This window comes from Lithobates pipiens, unplaced genomic scaffold (genome assembly GCF_037356315.1).
Source record: "Lithobates pipiens isolate NorthernLeopardFrog02 unplaced genomic scaffold, aLitPip1_a1.2 Scaffold_23, whole genome shotgun sequence".
Lineage (NCBI taxonomy): Eukaryota > Metazoa > Chordata > Amphibia > Anura > Ranidae > Lithobates > Lithobates pipiens.
In genome coordinates this window covers 13,382,197-13,400,633 of record NW_027507785.1, presented here as the reverse complement: position 1 = coordinate 13,400,633, position 18,437 = coordinate 13,382,197, and the positions used below count along the sequence as shown (strand labels likewise).

Here is an 18,437-nt window from a genome sequence, read left to right as displayed (position 1 = left end):
GGGGTCAGATATATGCTCAGCATTGTTGAGTGTATACTCGCTCCACATCTTGTGTATTACCTGCTGACAATCCAAATTTTTTGCTAGATACGCTGAAAACCTCCACTGGGGGGGGGGTGTATTGTGGGGTTTGAAGTCACCCAGTACCACCTCTATTGGGCTGTGGTCAGAAATTGCTATTTCCGAGATTGCAGAGTCTTGTACCTTTGGGATTAGGGCAGAGGAACAAAAGAAATAGTCTATGCGTGAAAAAGTGTCATGGGGTGGAGAGTAAAAAGTGTATTCCCTATCGGTGGGGTGAGTTAGACACCAGATATCAGACAAATGTAATAGGGACATTGTGTTGGCTAGTAGTGTAGCGGGCTGTTGGATGGTTGAGGAGGGGGACTCCGGTGCTGAGCGTGGTGATGATTTATCCTCACATTTGTTCATTACACTATTAAAATCCCCCCCTACCAGGTGTTGTGTGGCTGGGGACTGAAGTATCCACGAGGAGATGTCTTGGAAGAATGTAGTGCTCAGGGAGTTGACCGCATAGATGTTGGAAATGGTTAGGTCTTTCGAGGCAATTGTCAGGTGGACCGTTAATTTGCGTTCTTCTTTGTCAATTGATCGAATGGAGTACGGCAGATTTTTATGTAGAAGGATGATCACCCCTGCTTTGCGCCCTGTTGCTGAGGAACCAAGGACCTCCCCCACCCATAATTTCTTGAGACGTTGGAAATCTTGTTCATCTAAGTGGGTTTCTTGTAAAAGGGTGATGTCTGCATGCATGCGTTTTACGTGGCAAAGTATTTTCATCCGCTTGTTCAGTGACCGGAGCCCCTTGATATTCCACAACACTATCCGCATGATGGATACTGAGACTCTTAGGCTCTGCAAGTGATGCCACCACCGAACAAGCGGGGTGAAAACCGAAAAGAAACTAAAGACAACTATACAGAACAAAGGGGGAGGGGGGAAGTACGTACCCTTTACCACCAATGAACGTTAACCCTCGATAGGTATGGACAGTTGCTAGGTAAATAATGTACAGGTCAACTAAGCTCACCTAATTTGAGGGCAACAAATCTGATTAATTATTGTACCCGTGCAGTTGTAGAGAACCAGTGGATTCGGCAACAACCAAAACTATACAAGAAAAACAACAACCAACTGTATCTATTGACTTGACTGTCTTCCGTGCGAGAGAAGAAATCAAAGAACATTCACATGAGAGTCCAGCTTCCCTGCCCCTGTCAGAAGGGCTTTAATGTCACGCCAAAATATGGTTTGCTCTCGTACCAGACACCATAGACTAGAGAGATACCCAGGCATGGTGGTGGCTCTGCGGGTAGTTTTGACCCTTGCCCATACATTTCCACCCAAACTGCGTTTTGGCAGGGAAGTCGGCGCCTCCTAAATAACAGAGTGCAAACATGTTATAATCATACAAACAAACATATCTCTCCGACTTATGAACCTGCAAAGAGTGAACATTATCAAATACTCATATATATTACCATCCTGAGCGTAACAGACTCAAGCATGTCCTATGCGGCAAATAGTAAGGTAATTCCTGGGTCAACGTACTCCTGACCTTTGGGGAAGAGGTTTGTATCGGCCTCGCTTAGATGGAAATTTAACCTGGGCTACTTTGGTGTTAAGATGAGTTCGGAGCCAGAGAAGAAGGAGCGGGGGGGGGGGGGGTGTCATCCATATTGGTGACTGAAGCCATATCCCCTGCTAGTAAGGTTTCAACATATTGCTGGGCATCTGTGGCGATTGCAGGTGCAGAATGGCCGGATATGCCATAGGAGAATTTCAGATTATGCTGGTGTAGTTGTGAACATAAAGGAGCAAAAGATTTTCGCTGTTTGACGACCTCCACCGAGTAATCAAGTAATCAGCAAAGAGTAACAGCCTGTGGCCATCTATGAAGAGACCCTTCGTTTTGCGATAGTGCTGTAGGAGAGAGTGTTTCTCGGCATCGTTTAGATACTGTACAATCACCAGTCACGGGTTAGGCTGCTGGTCTTGGAGGGGGCCTATGCGTGTGTGCATGTTCCACAACGCATGTGTAGCGGGGTCTCTTTAAGAACTATAAAACTACTGTTCCCAGAACCCCGCTGGTTCCCAGGATGCTTTGAGTTATGCCCCAGAGACTTATGGGGGAGGAAATATAAGGAGGGGGAGAGGCCTAGTTCTTCCTCTTTGGACACCCCCCTCTCTCCTAGCAAGAGGAGATCTGTGCTGAACTGCTGAGGCACAAGGCCTGAAGCCTGGGCCTTGTGCTCTTTTCCAAAGAGCTCTCTGCCAGCCTAGTTGCACCTGAGAGACATTTTCTCATTCCTTGCTGCAGTACACCAGAAGGATTGAAGACTGGGAGGTCGGTGGATTCCTGTTCCTAGATGAAAAGGCAGAGAAACCGGATTTGGACTTGTCCGGGTGGTGAGAGCTGTTTAAAGACAGATGCTTTATCTTTATTATTCGTTTGGATTACAAAGTTGTTCTTCAAGTGCACCACCGAAAGATTGCTAGCGAATATTGTTTCACTGGACTTCCATCTAGATCAGTCAGGCCTGACTGCATAGGTAGACAGTGCTGGGTGTTAGTTTACCCATTTGGGGAAGTAGCTGAAAAAGGGCAGCGCTAGAGTTGCATAGCAATACTTTATTATGCTGATTACTCTGTTTATCTTTATTACTGGTTACTGCAGGGACCTGATTATGTGTTGCAATCCAAATGTTTGATTCATGTTATTCCTTTTATAAAAACAATAAGTAAAGTCAGTTATATACTTTCAAGGATTGTCTATGAGCTTGAGTTATCCACCCACGCACACACACATATTTAGAGTATAAGCGATTTAATGTGTATTGCTAGATACTAACTGTGCCAAAGTGGGTAGTGCAGATTGCCGGGGGGTTGGCGGAGCTGTGCTCAGGACCCAAACCAAACTTGCGGCCCTCTTAAGTGAGGGTATCGCTATACGTGGGGGCTCGTAAATCCGGGATTTCTGAGACAGCGGTGAACACTCCAGAGGTACCGGCATGGACCCACAGGGAGTCAGAGCGTGGTGTGAAGCGGCTAAGGCCGACCCAAGTCAGTCAGTGGTCATTAGCCTCCCAGGGGAGGAGCCATCGCCAACGGGATCACCGCAGGCTGCGGCCCGTACCTCACCCGAGAGTCCCAGATCAGCACCGGCCACCCTTAGCGCAGAACTGTGTGCTGTCCTGGGGGAGATTGTGGCCCAGTGCAAGAAGGATCCCACAGATTACCCGATGTCGGGGTACAGGAAACTCCGGATGTTTTCAGGGAGGAAACCTGTACCTTCGGAAGAAGAGGGATTTGAAGATTGGTTAGATAGCGCAACTCAGGCACTAGAGGAATGGGAAGTTCCAGAGCGCAGAAAGAAGCAGAGGATTGTGGAAAGTCTAAAGGGGCCTGCTCTAGAGGCCATACGCAACCTGAAGATGAGCAGGACAGACTGTAATGCGCAGGAGTACCTAGATGTACTACAGACTGTGTTTGGTGGGACAGAGAAAATCTCTGAGCTTGCTTATCAGTTAGAGCATTGCTACCAGAAGAAAGGTGAAAAACTATCAGACTACATGGGACGTTTAGATAAAATCTTGCATAAGATGATCCTAAAGAAGGGGATCAGCCCAGGAAAAGTAGATGAGGCCCGTACTCGACAGGTACTGAGGGGAGCTCAACCCATGGATCCTATTGCATGGACACTGCGTGCCCGACAGGATGGGAAGAGTCTGGAGTACACTGACCTCATCCGAATGATCAGAGAGGAAGAGGCCCTACTGGAAGAGAAAAGGGAAGAAGATCTCACCGAGCCCGTCAACCAACCAGTAGCAATAGTTACACCGGCCATGACTCCCGCTAGAGATAAGGAGCTGGACACTTTGAAGTTACAGATGTCCCAGGTGATGGAGATGTTGACTGCTATGATGGCGAAAGGTCAAGGGGGAGCCGAGAAACCAAGTCCTAGAAAGGAGTTGTTTCCAGATACACCAACACCAAGCCCCACTCGAGACCGAGAAGAGATGCTATGCTACAACTGCGGGGGCAGTGGCCACTTCGCCAGTAGATGTTCCAGTCCCAAGAAGAAGAAGATAGATAACCGCCAGCCGGCGGGAAACTTCAGAGGGCCCCGGTGAGGGAGTTAACCGGGTGCCCATGTCTTTCAGTGAACTCCAAACTGAATAGAAGGAAGAGAGAGAGAGAAAACCAGACCCCTCAGAAGGAATGCCTACAAATAAGAGACAATAACATCCCTCAGCGGGTTTGTACTCCCATTACTGTGGGGAGGGTCAATGCATACCAGGTTCGAAAAAGAATAAAGTCTAAAACCAACTGGATGAAGACGGGTCCCCAGAAGAGGGTGGCCTCAACCCGGCCCTACCCAGAAGAATTGGTCGGCCCGTCCCCCACTGTCTCCATCCAGGTGGAAGGAGTCTACACGAAGGCCCTCCTGGACACTGGAGCTCAAGTGACTTTGTTGTACAGAGACTTCTATGATAGGCACTTGAGCCATTTGCCTATACAGAAGATAGAAGAGCTGGAGATATGGGGCCTGGGAACTCAGAGTTTCCCCTACGATGGTTACCTGCCCATAAAGCTGACCTTCGATCCATCTGTGGCGGGGAAAACAGAGGTGTTTGACACCCTGGCAGTTGTGTGTCCTAGACCGCCCGGGGCCAGCAAGATGTCCCTCATCATAGGGACCAATACGGATCTGGTGCGAAGACTTCTGACCCCTCTAGTGGAGACGAGTAACCATCAAGATCCCAATATCCATCCCATGCTGAAGACAGCCTACCAACGGTTGGTCCTAGAGCAGAAGACCCCAGGAGAGGGGATAGGGAAGGTGTGGAGACTTGGGAGAGAGGGAGTGGTGCTGCAGCCCGGAGAGGTAGCCTGCCTCAGGGCCACGGTGAAGCTTACCTGGGAGCAGCCTGGCCCCTTTGTCATGCTGGAATCCGATCCAAGGGAGGATCACTCCGGCCTGGAAGTGATACCGGAAGTGATTTCAATCAAGGCCCTGAAGAAGGCTTGAGGAAGAGTCCCAGTGAGTGTGAGAAACCCTACGGAGAGACCCATAGAGATCCCTGCCAGAATGCTGTTGGGGCAGGTGAGTCCCGCGGCCCCAGTCAGCTGGTCAGAAGTAAAAGGAACGGGTGCAGGAGGAGATGTTTGGGAAAAACTTTCCATGGAGAACCCGGACCTACCTGGAGCCTGGAAGGAGAGAGCCAAGGCCCAGCTGACTAGATGGGAGAGGATTTTCTCAAAGGATGAGTTTGATGTGGGATGTGCCAGGAGTGCCACCCACCGAATCCGCCTCCAAGAAGACAAACCCTTCAGGGAAAGGGTTAGGCGGGTCCCTCTAGCTGACCTGAAGGATCTGAGGGAGCAGCTTGCGGAGTTGAAGAAGACTGGTGTGATTCGGGAGTCTAGAAGTCCCTATGCCTCCCCCATAGTGGTGGTCAGGAAAAAGAATGGGTCGTTGAGGCTTTGTATTGACTACAGGACTCTCAACAGGAGGACCATCCCTGACCAGTATACCACACCGAGAATAGAGGATGCCCTACAGAGTTTGGCTGGTGCCAAGTGGTTCAGTGTAATGGACCTCAAGAGTGGGTACTACCAAATCCCCATGCACCAGGAAGACCGAGAGAAGACAGCTTTCATAACCCCAGTGGGATTCTTTGAATTCAACAGAATGCCTCAGGGCCTGTCTGGAGCCCCTGCTACCTTTCAACGCCTCATGGAGAAGACCGTTGGAGACATGAACCTCATAGAAGTCCTTGTGTACTTGGACGATGTCATTGTCTTCGGGAAGACTTTGGAAGAACATGAGGCCAGGTTGGAGAAGGTGTTGAGAAGACTCAGCGAAGAGGGACTCAAGCTTTCTCCCCAGAAGTGCCGGTTTTACCAATCCTCTGTGAACTATCTGGGACACATAGTGTCTGAAAAGGGAGTGGCTACAGACCCTGAGAAGTTGGAGGCAGTTACCTCTTGGCCAAGACCGACAACAGTCACAGAGCTCAGATCTTTCCTGGGGTTATGCTCCTATTATAGAAGATTTGTGAATGGGTTTGCCCGGATTGCCAAGCCACTGAACGAATTGCTCAAGACTGAAGGAGAAGAGGATGGCTTGGGACCTAGGAGGGCTGGTGAGTCGGTTCAAGATCAGTGGAACCCAAGGTGTGAAGAGGCTTTCCGAACCTTGAAGAGGAGCCTGACCACGGCCCCAGTCCTGGCCTATGCCGACCCCACCAGACCATATGAGCTACATGTCGATGCCAGTCATGAGGGCCTAGGCGGAGTGCTCTATCAAGAGTATGAAGAGCAGCTGCGACCAGTGGCCTATGTGAGCCGGAGCCTGACTCCCTCGGAGAAGAACTACCCCACTCATAAATTGGAGTTCTTGGCCCTCAAATGGGCAGTAGTAGACAAACTGAAGGACTATCTCTATGGGGCGGAGTTTACCGTAAAGACAGATAACAATCCTCTGACCTACCTCTTCACTACTGCAAAGTTAGATGCAACCGGACACAGATGGTTGGCTGCATTACCTGGATTCAACTTCAGTCTAAAATACAGACCAGGGGCTGGAAATAGGGATGCAGATGCCCTGTCCCGAAGATCTCATGTCATGGTCGATGACTGGGAAGACTGGACTCAGGTAGCACCGGAAGGAGTGTGAGCACTCTGTCAGGGTGCTGAGTTTCAAGCAAGAGGGGGCTCCAGAGCAGAGGAGATAGGAGTCACCGCAGTGGGAGTCCCTCAACCCTACTGTGGGGTAATTCAACTAGCAGAGGAACTCCTGCCAAAGCTGTCCAGAAAGGAGCTGAGCTATGACCAATTGGAAGACCCCATGGGGAGATTGGTCCTTGAAGCTTTGGAGAACGAGAATCCAGAGGGACTTCGACATCACCCTTTCAAGGAGGCTCGCCTGCTGAGGAAAGAGTTGGATAAGCTACAAGTACATCAGGGAGTGGTCTACCGAAGGGGCCCCTCTGATAACTCAGAAGATAAGTGGCAGTTGTTTCTCCCAGAGAAGCACCGAGAGACGGTACTAATTGCCTTACATGACCAACATGGCCATCTAGGGGCGGAGAGAACTTTCCAGCTTGTCAGAAGCCGGTTCTATTGGCCCTGTATGAGGGCAGAAGTGGAGGAATATTGCCGTTCTTGTGCACGATGCATCCAGAGGAAGACTCTACCCCATCAAGCTGCCCCAATGGGCCACCTACAGAGTCAGGGTCCAATGGATCTGGTGTGCATTGACTTTCTCTGCCTCAAACCCGATTTGAGTGGATTGGGAAATGTTCTGGTGGTAACCGATCATTTCACCCGTTATGCCCAGGCTTTCCCCACCAAAGACCAAAAGGCCTCCACTGTGGCCAAGGTGCTCATGGAAAAATACTTTGTCCACTATGGATTACCACAGAGAATCCACTCAGACCAAGGAAGGGACTTTGAGAGTCTTCTGATCCGGAACCTACTGGACTCATTGGGAGTAGAAAAGACTAGGACTACACCTTATCATCCACAAGGAGATGTCCAACCTGAGAGGTTTAATCGGACCTTACTAAACATGCTTGGAACTCTAGAGACAGAGAAGAAGCAACACTGGAGCCAACACATATCAGCTCTGGTGCACGCTTACAACTGCACCACAAGTGATGTGACGGGTTACTCCCCCTACCGGCTCATGTTTGGGAGAGAAGCAAGATTGCCGGTGGATCTGGCCTTTGGCATTTCCCTAGACCATGCCTCTGCTACCTCCCACAAGGGATATGTGGACCGACTTAGACACAATTTGAAAGTGGCCCATGAACGAGCTCAGGCGGCCTCGGACCAAAGGGGAGCCCGCAACAAGAGGAACTTCGATCTGAAGGTTTGAGTGCAAGACCTGCAGCCTGGGGACCGTGTACTGCTACGCAATCTGGGGATCCCTGGGAAGCACAAGCTTGCTGATAGATGGAGATCGGAGCCTTATGTCATTTGCAGAAAGCTACCTGGATTGCCTGTGTATAAGCTAAAAGGGGAAAGTGGGGCCCTTGAAAACTTGGCACAGGAATCATTTGCTCCCGCTTACTGAAGCAGTCAGAATACCTCCAGTGAGAAATCCACCTGAATCTGTTTCCATTCTGGATACCCCGGGACCTAGCACTCGGTCTCAGACCTCCCGGGTTAGAGATGGACAAGATTCCCAACAAGGTGAAGGTGGAAGAGGAGAGCTTGAGTGGCTGTGGCCTTCATCAACTCCAGGAAATTCTGCCATAGATCTCCCACCTACTGAGGATACACAGGATGGGACACTGAACCCAGAAGCTACAGAGTTCATATCATCTAGTGGTGTGCCTGAAGGCTGGGAAGATATCCCTAGCATTTACTCAGAAGAGGAAGGAACCGATGTTCCAGAACCAGTGATGCTGTCAGAATGTGTTCCTGAAGTAGAGCCTGTGGCACCAGAGCCTGAAGTCCCAAGAGAACAGAGAGCTCGCCGAGTTGTGAGACCCCCCAAGAAGCTAACCTACTCTCAAATGGGAGAGAGCTCTGAGGACTCTGTTGTGACTGCTAGAAGAAGTGCTGAACGCTCTAATCCTTCCACTGACCATTTGGTGGAGGGCAACCCCAGCTCACTCTCTGGCACAGTTAGGCAGGCCACTCATGTCAGTGTGACCTGTGGGACAGGGAATCCCACCTCTGAGTTCTGGTGGAAATTCCCTGTACCAACATCATACTCAGCACTTTCAAAATTGGTACAGGATATGTGTTAAAAGTTTATCTTTGGGGACCAAAGAGTTTAAGTGGGGGGAGTGTGTAGCGGGGTCTCTTTAAGAACTGTAAAACTACTGTTCCCAGAACCCCGCTGGTTCCCAGGATGCTTTGAGTTATGCCCCAGAGACTTATGGGGGAGGAAATATAAGGAGGGGGAGAGGCCTAGTTCTTCCTCTTTGGACACCCCCCTCTCTCCTAGCAAGAGGAGATCTGTGCTGAACTGCTGAGGCACAAGGCCTGAAGCCTGGGCCTTGTGCTATTTTCCAAAGAGCTCTCTGCCAGCCTAGTTGCACCTGAGAGACATTTTCTCATTCCTTGCTGCAGTACACCAGAAGGATTGAAGACTGGGAGGTCGGTGGATTCCTGTTCCTAGACGAAAAGGCAGAGAAACCGGATTTGGACTTCTCCGGGTGGTGAGAGCTGTTTAAAGACAGATGCTTTATCTTTATTATACGTTTGGATTACAAAGTTGTTCTTCAAGTGCACCACCGAAAGATTGCTAGCGAATATTGTTTTACTGGACTTCCATTTAGATCAGTCAGGCCTGACTGCATAGGTAGACAGTGCTGGGTGTTAGTTTACCCATTTGGGGAAGTAGCTGAAAAAGGGCAGCGCTAGAGTTGCATAGCAATACTTTATTATGCTGATTACTCTGTTTATCTTTATTACTGGTTACTGCAGGGACCTGATTATGTGTTGCAATCCAAATGTTTGATTCATGTTATTCCTTTTATAAAAACAATAAGTAAAGTCAGTTATATACTTTCAAGGATTGTCTATGAGCTTGAGTTATCCACCCACGCACACACACATATTTAGAGTATAAGCGATTTAATGTGTATTGCTAGATACTAACTGTGCCAAAGTGGGTAGTGCAGATTGCCGGGGGGTTGGCGGAGCTTTGCTCAGGACCCAAACCAAACTTGCGGCCCTCTTAAGTGAGGGTATCGCTATACATGGTTAGCGAAGCCCCAACTCTTCAGGAATTTGATGGCTACAGAGCTCCATGAGGCTGGTCAATTTGTAGGTCTCAGGAAGGTCTATGACACGCAGGTTGTTCCTGTGGGACCTGTTCTCGAGGTCCTCAAGCTTATCCAGCAGAAACTGGGGCACTCCTGTGTTTGTGGATATAGAGGATGTCGTGGGTTGTGAATGATAAAGGGGGCGCTAAATAAAATAATAACAATAAAGTGCTCTAGTGCTTAATACCGCAGGTATCTTACTATTCAATACATACTGCAATATACATTAAATACATAAAATTAATCAACTCAAAAAAGTGAACATATATATATATATAAAGTAAACAAATTGTCCATATGCATAGAAAATAGTGAAAATGAAGTAGGAATAAATCCTGTGTCCCGTCACCGCTTCGGAGGAATGGACAAACACATCACCCAGTGAATTATGGTAAGTAGCCTACTCACCAACTCACCTTGACCCCTTTATTTAAAAAGAAAGGTCAGGTGAAGCTTTAGCAGGTTTAAGTAACTGCCAACCTTGATGGAGAGACTCTGCTTAGGTGCACCAGTGATATTGTTTCAATCCACGTTTGCTCAAGAAAAAATATAGGGAGAACCAGACCATGGCATAATAACGTTTTATTTAAAATAACATAAAAACAAAAATAGCCAAATGGCCTCTTACTTTAAAAGTGTCATAACCACGGCACTAGAGGGAACGAACGTATCAGACCGGGTAAGTTGGAACCTAGCTGTGCCGCTTCCACTGCTTGAATTGGCGTCCGTTCCACCCCCTGGATCTCGGGAACCAAAAGTTCGGACCAAAACTATGTGACCGGAATGTGCCTCGACATACGTTTCGTCGTAATGGCGTTGTCAGGAAGCGTCATAGAGGATGTCACCTGGTGCAATCGCTCCTCCACTAAGGCTATGCACTGTTCTGCCTCCTGCAGCCTTTGTGTCTGGCTATGGATGTCCTGTCTAAGCCCCTGTACACACGGTCGGACATTCCGACCACAAAATCCGTCGGTTTTTTTCTGACGGATTTTGTCCGAAACTGGTGTTGCATATACACGGTCGGACAAAGTTGTCGGAAAATCCGATCGTTCGGAACATGATGATGTTAGTTCGTTACGAAGGGACTATGTTCGGGCTAGTAGCCAACAGCTTTGGCCTCCTAATTTGATCTGAGCATGCGTGGCACTTTGTCCGATCGGAATTCTCTACAAACGATTGGACAAAGTCTGATCGGATCATGTTGTCAGAAAATTTTATATCCAGCTCTCAAACATTGTTGGTCAGACATTTCTAATGGAAAATGGAGCCCACGTACAGTAGGATTATCCGACAACACGGTCCAATCTGAAATTTTCTGTCGGAATGTCCCACCGTGTGTACGGGGGCTAAGTTGTTCCATGCCATGCTGAACTGCCCTATCTACTGCCTCAGATATCATGGGGTTAAGAAGCTGGGCCACCACCGCCAATGTTATTTTCACATGTGCCTCCTCCAACTCCGCCGGGAGATGAGTGGCCTGTGAGGGGAGAGGATGCGCTGTGGCATTCTCTGCCGGGATAGCGCCCGCCATCTTGGCCGCTGTGTTCACCGCTGATTCGGTGGGCTGCTGGGAGCCTGTGTCGTGCGGGAAGGTGATCGCTCCACAAAGTGGTCCATTCAGCCCTCCGGCTGTCCGCGATGCCTGTCTCCGGCTGGGTCTGTGGCTGTGGCGCGGTGCGACTGGGCAGATGAGCCGAGGATTGCGGGAGCTGAGGCGACTCGCTCCATCCTTGCACGGCGCCGGAACCTGAAGTATAGTAGAGATCTTTACGATGAAGCTCAATCTTTGGGTGACATGTGTCAAAAAAACGAGGTCCCAGGCAGACCTTCATGTTTTCACACACCAAAGTAAACAAACTTGACACTGTAGCACTAGGCGGTTAGACCCCTTTCACATTGCCGTGACTTGAAAGTTTTGCCCTAATTTTGCCCCGATTTTGCAGCCGTAATTTTGCTGCGATTTTTGCCACGATTTCAGGGAATGCCTGTGTAAACTTGAGGTCATGGACCTCAACTCGCATCAAAGTCAGACCAAAGTAGTACAGGGACTACTTGAAGTTGGTGCGACTTGAAGTCGCACAAATATGAATGGATATCATTGGGAATCATGGGGTATGACTTTGTCATGTTACTCTGATGCCTAACGTTGCAAGAAAAGTCACACAAGTGTGAAAGGGACCTTAATCCAAAAAGATAGATAAGAAGAACAGCAGTTCACAATCTGACTGTAGTGTGTTAACAGAGTTATTGTGGTGAAAAGACAAATGGCAACTCACATTGTGACAGTTAAAATCAGGCTCATCACATAGTAAGGGCTTCTGATAGACAGTCTCACACCTGCAGGAACAAGGGAACATACTGGGGGGGATCAAAATAAGTGCAGCATTAATAGTACTGAGAAATACTTGTAAATTAACAACTCACATGGAAAGAAGAAATGGCACTTTTTGTATGCAAACCATGAGCAGTCAGCTCATACATTTGGGGAGCCTCTGTGATGGGGAAGGGGAATTGGAAACCAACAAGATGGCAGAGAGCTTCTTGTGGGATGCAAAGTAGACCAGAAGTGATGCCATCTGGATGTCGGGAGAGTAGCTATGTATTTCAAGGGCACCAAAGCCTCTTTCTCAAGCTAATCCACTTATTCATCTAAACTGTCATGCAGCCTAACGTCTGAGTATTCCTATTCTCCTATTATATTCTTCTGAGGTTCCCTGCTGTTGTGAGACTGTCCCTTACTATGTGATGAGCCTGATTTTAACTGTCTCAATGTGAGTTGCCATTTGGCTTTTCATCACAATAAATCTGTTAACATACTACACTCAGATTGTGCACTGCTGTTCTTCTTTTCTCTTTGCCTAGGGTCTGGTATGGATATTAAGGGGAACCCTACGTCAAATTAAAAATTTTTTTTACGTGGGGGTCCCCCTAAAAATCCATACCAGACCCTTTATCCGAGCATGCGACCTGGCAGGCCGCAGGAAAAGAGGGGGGGACGAGAGAGCACTCGGCCCCCCTCATGAACCGTACCAGGCCACATGCCCTCAACATTGGGAGGATGCTTTGGGGGTCTGTGACCCCTCAAAGCACCATGTCCCCACGTTGATGGTTGTGGGGGTCTGCGGGCGGGGGCTTATCCGAATCTTGAAATCCCCCTTTAACAAGGGGACCCCCAGATCCTGGGCCCCCCCCTGTTTGAAATGGTAAGGGGGTACAAAAGTACCCCTACAATTTCACAAAGAAAGTGTAAAAAATAGTTAAATAAGACAAACACACTTTTGAAAAATTCCTTTATTAAAAATAAAAAAAATAAAAAAAAGATTCCAGCGGTGCTAATCCACTCTTGCTATCCAGCGACGGATGATCATCTCTCCGGGGTCCATCGATGGCTGATCTTATCCAGCGCAGCGCATCCATCCATCTTCTGTCTCCACGGAGGAGACACTGCGGGGATCCCGGCGGCCTGATGTTTGTTATATGCGGAGGTTGGGGCCACCCGTCACCTGACCCGCCCCCCTCTGACGCTAGTGAGGAAAGCCGGGCTTCCCCAATAACGTATGGGTGACCCGCCCCTCTGATGTAACGGAAACCTGCATTACATCAGAGGGGGGCGGGGTCACCCATACGTTATTGGGGAAGCCCTGGCTTTCCTCACTAGCTTCAGAGGGGGCGGGGTCAGGTGATGGGTGGCCCCACCCTCCTAATATAAGAAACGTCAGGCACCGGCATCCCGCAGTGTCTCCTCAGTGGAGACAGAAGATGGATGGATGGATTCCCTGCGCTGGACTGAGAAATCACCCGTCACTAGATCAGATCAGCCATCACTGGACCCCAGAGAGATGATCATCCGTCGCTGGATAGCAAGAGTGGATTACCACCGCTGGAATCTTTTTTTTAATAAAGGAATTTTTCAAAAGTGTGTTTGTCTTATTTAACTACTTTTTACACTTTCTTTGTGAAATGGTAGGGGTACGTGTGTACCCCCTTACCATTTCAAGCAGGGGGGGGCTTGGATCTGGGGGTCCCCTTGTTAAAGGGGGCTTCCAGATTCTGATAAGCCCCCCGCCCGCAGACCCCCGCAACCACCGGTCAGGGTTGTGGGGATGAGGCCCTTGTCCCCATCAACATGGGGACATGGTGCTTTGAGGGGTCACAGACCCCCAAAGCATCCTCCCAATGTTGAGGGCATGTGGCCTGGTACGGTTCAGGAGGGGCGCTCTCTCGCCCCCCCCCCCCATCTTTTCCTGCGGCCTGTCAGGTTGCGTGCTCGGATAAAGAGTCTGGTATGGATTTTTAGGGGGACCCCCACGTCAATTTTTTTTAAAATTTGATGCAGGGTTCAGGTCTGGTATGGATATTTAGGGGGAACCCCATGTCAATATTTTTTTTTCATTTGACCCGGGGTTCCCTTTAATATACATACCAGACCTGAAGGGCCTGGTAATTGAATTTGGGGGACCCCACGCTTTTTTTTTATTTTTTATTTTTTTTTTATCAATGAATGAATTGTTGGCTCCCGTAATACAGAGAACACTCATTGAATGTTCTCTGTATTACGGGAGCCGACAATTCATTATAGTCGCGAGTGATTTTAAATGAATTTTTTTTCTGCAGAAATGACACTTTGTGCAGGGACAGTTCTAAGCACGGGAAACATGCGCCCCTTCACAGGCATACTATAGACACCCCCCAGGTATGAAATTTAAAGGAATATTACACTTTTATTGTTTCACTTTAATCATTATTAAAATGACTGCTCCCGAAAAAACAGACGTTTTTAAAACTTTTTTTTGCATTGATACATGTCCCCTGGGGCAGGACCCAGGTCCCCAAACACTTTTTAGGACAATAACTTGCATATTAGCCTTTAAAATTAGCACTTTAGATTTTAAACGTTCGAGTCCCATAGACTTTAATAGGGTTCTAAAGTTCACACGAAGTTTAGGTCTGTTCCTAGGTTCTGGTGCGAACCGAACAGGGGGGTGTTCGGCTCATCCTTACCCAATAAGTATCAGATTCACAATCCAGATATGACCTCCAGATAAATATGGGATTCAGGTAGTTTCAGTGGAATCGGGCAATCAGCCCCACCTTTAAAAGAAGAAGGAAGGCATATAGCGTAATTCTGTTTGAGACAATTTAATGTATAAAAACAGAGGAAATACACTCATGTTTATGCAGTAAAAAAGTGCTTAGACAGTGGTCTCAGCATGGCTTACAATTAGTGTGTTCTTCTCCTACATCACCCAATCTCAACTTAAAGTGACCCTTTTGATGCCTTTTCATGTACTGTATGAGGTTTGCCAAAGCAACTTCATTGCACTCTACAGCACCGATTTTACTCCACACTGCCACACTTAATTGTGTTTGGATCTACCTTTGCCCTACTCCTCCCAAGGTTTTTATTGGTGTATCTCTACAAAGAAAGATTCAGCTTATCTGTTTTAGTGACCATTGTCACCAAGACAGAAAGTGATGGGAAATCCAACACTTTACAGTTTTTACCAGCACTGCTAGGACAAGGTCCTTTAGCACCCAACGCAAAAATGTCATGGACTGAAATCATCCTCAACACCGCAGGTTGAAAGTCCTGCCTTTTTTGCACCCCCTCTCCTGTTGAAGTGCCCAAGGAAGCCACCTTTTGTGTCATCCCCTCGCCCTGGCCTATATCACCAGGGAAGGAAAATAGTGAACATCTTCCAGTGGGGATACCTGTAAAAATCTGTATTTCACATCATTTTTGGGAGATTTCCTGTCAGTCCTGTTGTCCTGTTGTGTTTAGTTTTAAATGAATTTCCATTAGAACAGCCTTTCTCAACCCTTTAACATAAAGTAACTCTTGAAGTAAAATTTTGGTTTAATGGAACCCTTGTTAATAGTCAATATAGCTCACAGTATATTAGTGTGATGGTCAGTGGGAATACTGCTTCTTATGCCGCGTACTCACGACCGGACTTTCTGGCAGAAAAGGTCAGACGGAATAATTTCATCAGATATTCCGATCGTGTGTGGGCTTCATCAGACATTTTTTTTTTTTTTCAAAAATTCTGATGGACCTAGAAATAGAACATGTTTTAAATCTCTCAGATGGAATCAATTTCTATTGGAAAAACCCTTCGTCTGTATTCCGACGGACCAAAAACGATGCAAGGGCAGCTATTGGCTATTTGCTATTGAACTTCCTTTTCTAGTCCCGTTGTACGTCATCATGTTCTAAACAAACAGACTTTGGTGTGATCATGTGTAGGCAAGTCCATTTCAGCGGAACTCCGTCAGAACTCAGAAAGACTGTCAGAGTTTATTCTGGCGGAAAAAACGGTCGTGTGTATGCGGAATTACAGTTTTCAGGCATTGGAAAGAATCCCCCTTATATATAGCTAAAAAGATAATTGGTGCCAGAAGTTGTTTCATGTTCAAGGATCCCCTAGCAACCTCTGGTGTAACCCTAGGGTTAAGAAAGACCGCATTAGAATATTGAACAAATTTCAGTGGTGCAGCTATGGAGGTGCGCACCCAGGTGACACCCGCCAGAGGGGTGACACCATCATGTACAGGGACGTAGATAATGGGTGGTCAGGAGGGTTCAAACCCCTCCAGTGCAACCATCCACAGTGCCGCAGTCTGTCTCCTCCATGCACTGATATGCACTGCAGTGAGAGAGCATACCTTCCACTTTGCCAGCTGTCCCACAGCTATGTCCTTGGATCTGAGCTGTGGGGACAGCAGCAGTGATGTCTACCAACATCTCTTGTGCCCAGAATATGCCGAACAATGCCGCCAGATGCTGGGCACTGGAACGATCTCTGCATTCCAGCTCACAGCAATGAAAGGAACACTGTACTGTGAGAGGAGATATCTCTGCCCACAGTACAAGCAAAGTTGCAGTCTGGAAGGAGAGAGAGCAGCACAGGAACCTCTGATCAGGTAAGTGATCAACAACTGGGCAGTGGAGGAGGCTAGGATTGAATGGCATTAAAATTGAACCCCCCCTCCCCCCCATGACCACCAAGGCTGGCGGGAGGTGGGTTAACTTTCACTGTATGATCACAAATGCAGATGGGGAGGTTGGTGGGTTAAGATGCCAATGCCTTGACCAGCAATGCGGGATGGGAAATAAGCGAGTTTAAACTTTGAATTCTCTTATTTGTATATGATATTGTTATTCAAATATACTAGTTGCTTGGTAGTTGTTAACGGCGCTTCTATTGACATTATATGCACTGTTATATGGGGGAAAAATATTGGGGGGTGACAGCACCAGGTGACACCAAGCCTAGTGACGTCACTGACAATTCCACCAAACTATGGCATGGTTGTATTATGCTGTATTTATCTTTGTAATTTAACAGCATGTAGATGTTTTTGCATATATTGGGAAGGAGTTTGGGTCGGCAGGAGTTACACTTGTACAAAATGGTCAGGAATCTGCAAACATACAAAGGTGATTTTTTTTGTCTGAGGGTGGGAATTTAGTACATGGGGGGCAGGGTTCTAAGTTAACCCAGTTTTACATTTTGGAGGGTTTAAAAACTACAGTGTGTGGGTTTGTTTATGGTGTTTTTTTTATTATTCTGTCTAATCAGTTTCCTATTTCATATTTATACAGCTGAGAAGAGAGCCTACCCCGTGTGCAATTCTGGTAAGAGAACTGAAAAATGTATTCATTGAGGTATATAGGAATATGTGCTTAGGAGGCAGATCAGTGTCCAGGCTGGCCAATCCTTCCCTTCAGAAGGGATCATGTGACCAGATGCCTAGGCATTAAGGGCACATTCACATTATGACACTGTGGAGGCTAGCAGTGAGAGATGGCACCAATCGGCTAAGTTTACACAGAAAAAACAAAAAGTGGGGCTTCTGGACTTTTTAGGCACCATATGCAAAAGAATAATCATGGAATAAAGATAAAAATCAACATTTTATTAAGAACATATTAATAATAAATAATAATAAATTAATTAATAAATAATTATATTTTGAAAATTATGTATTAAATGTTTATTATCTATTTTCAAAAGTGAAAATGTAGAATGGCGGTTTAGATTGTATATTATGGAGTATACGAGTTCTGTTGTGATTAGATGGATTTTTTTTAGAATCTCTGTTGTTTAGTACAATGGAAAATATGTTCTTAATAAAATGTTGATTTTTATCTTTATTCCATGATTATTATTTTGCATATGGTGCCTAAAAGTCCAGAAGCCCCACTTTTTGTTTTTTCTGTGTATACTAATTTGGGACGTGGCACGTGATACACCTCAATGTATCCACAGCACCACTCTGTGTGAGATACATATTTTGATTAGCATTCAATTGGCTAAGTTTAGAGGACTCCGCGCCTTCTTGCATGTGACAGGAAGAGGAATGACACGGCTTCCTCCCTAGCGCCGGGAATGACGTTGCCGGGTCTCACTGGGTCGCCTCCGGGCAAGAGGCTCCAGTAAAATGGCGGCGGGGTGACAAGATGAAAAGAAAAGGACAGGCCCACAGTGATCACATCATTTAAGGAGACCACAGGGGGTGAGTCGGCCTTGCTGGCAGGGGTAATGATGGGGGAGGGGGGCCCCGACTCTTACACCTGCGGGATACAGTTAGGGGCATTGCTGTTCTAGCCTGCAGCTATTGTGA

At 47.4% G+C, this 18,437-nt stretch overlaps 1 protein-coding gene across 2 annotated transcripts in view; it reads left to right on the top strand.

The window, feature by feature from the left end:
• LOC143927207 (ecto-ADP-ribosyltransferase 5-like) overlaps positions 1-18,437 on the top strand; it is a 94,027-nt gene that overhangs the window by 55,032 nt on the left and 20,558 nt on the right. For both annotated transcript variants that reach the window (XM_077451198.1, XM_077451199.1), the window contains exon 4: positions 17,416-17,448. In XM_077451198.1, the coding sequence (XP_077307324.1) occupies positions 17,416-17,448 (33 nt within the window). The remainder of the gene's footprint in view (positions 1-17,415; positions 17,449-18,437) is intronic.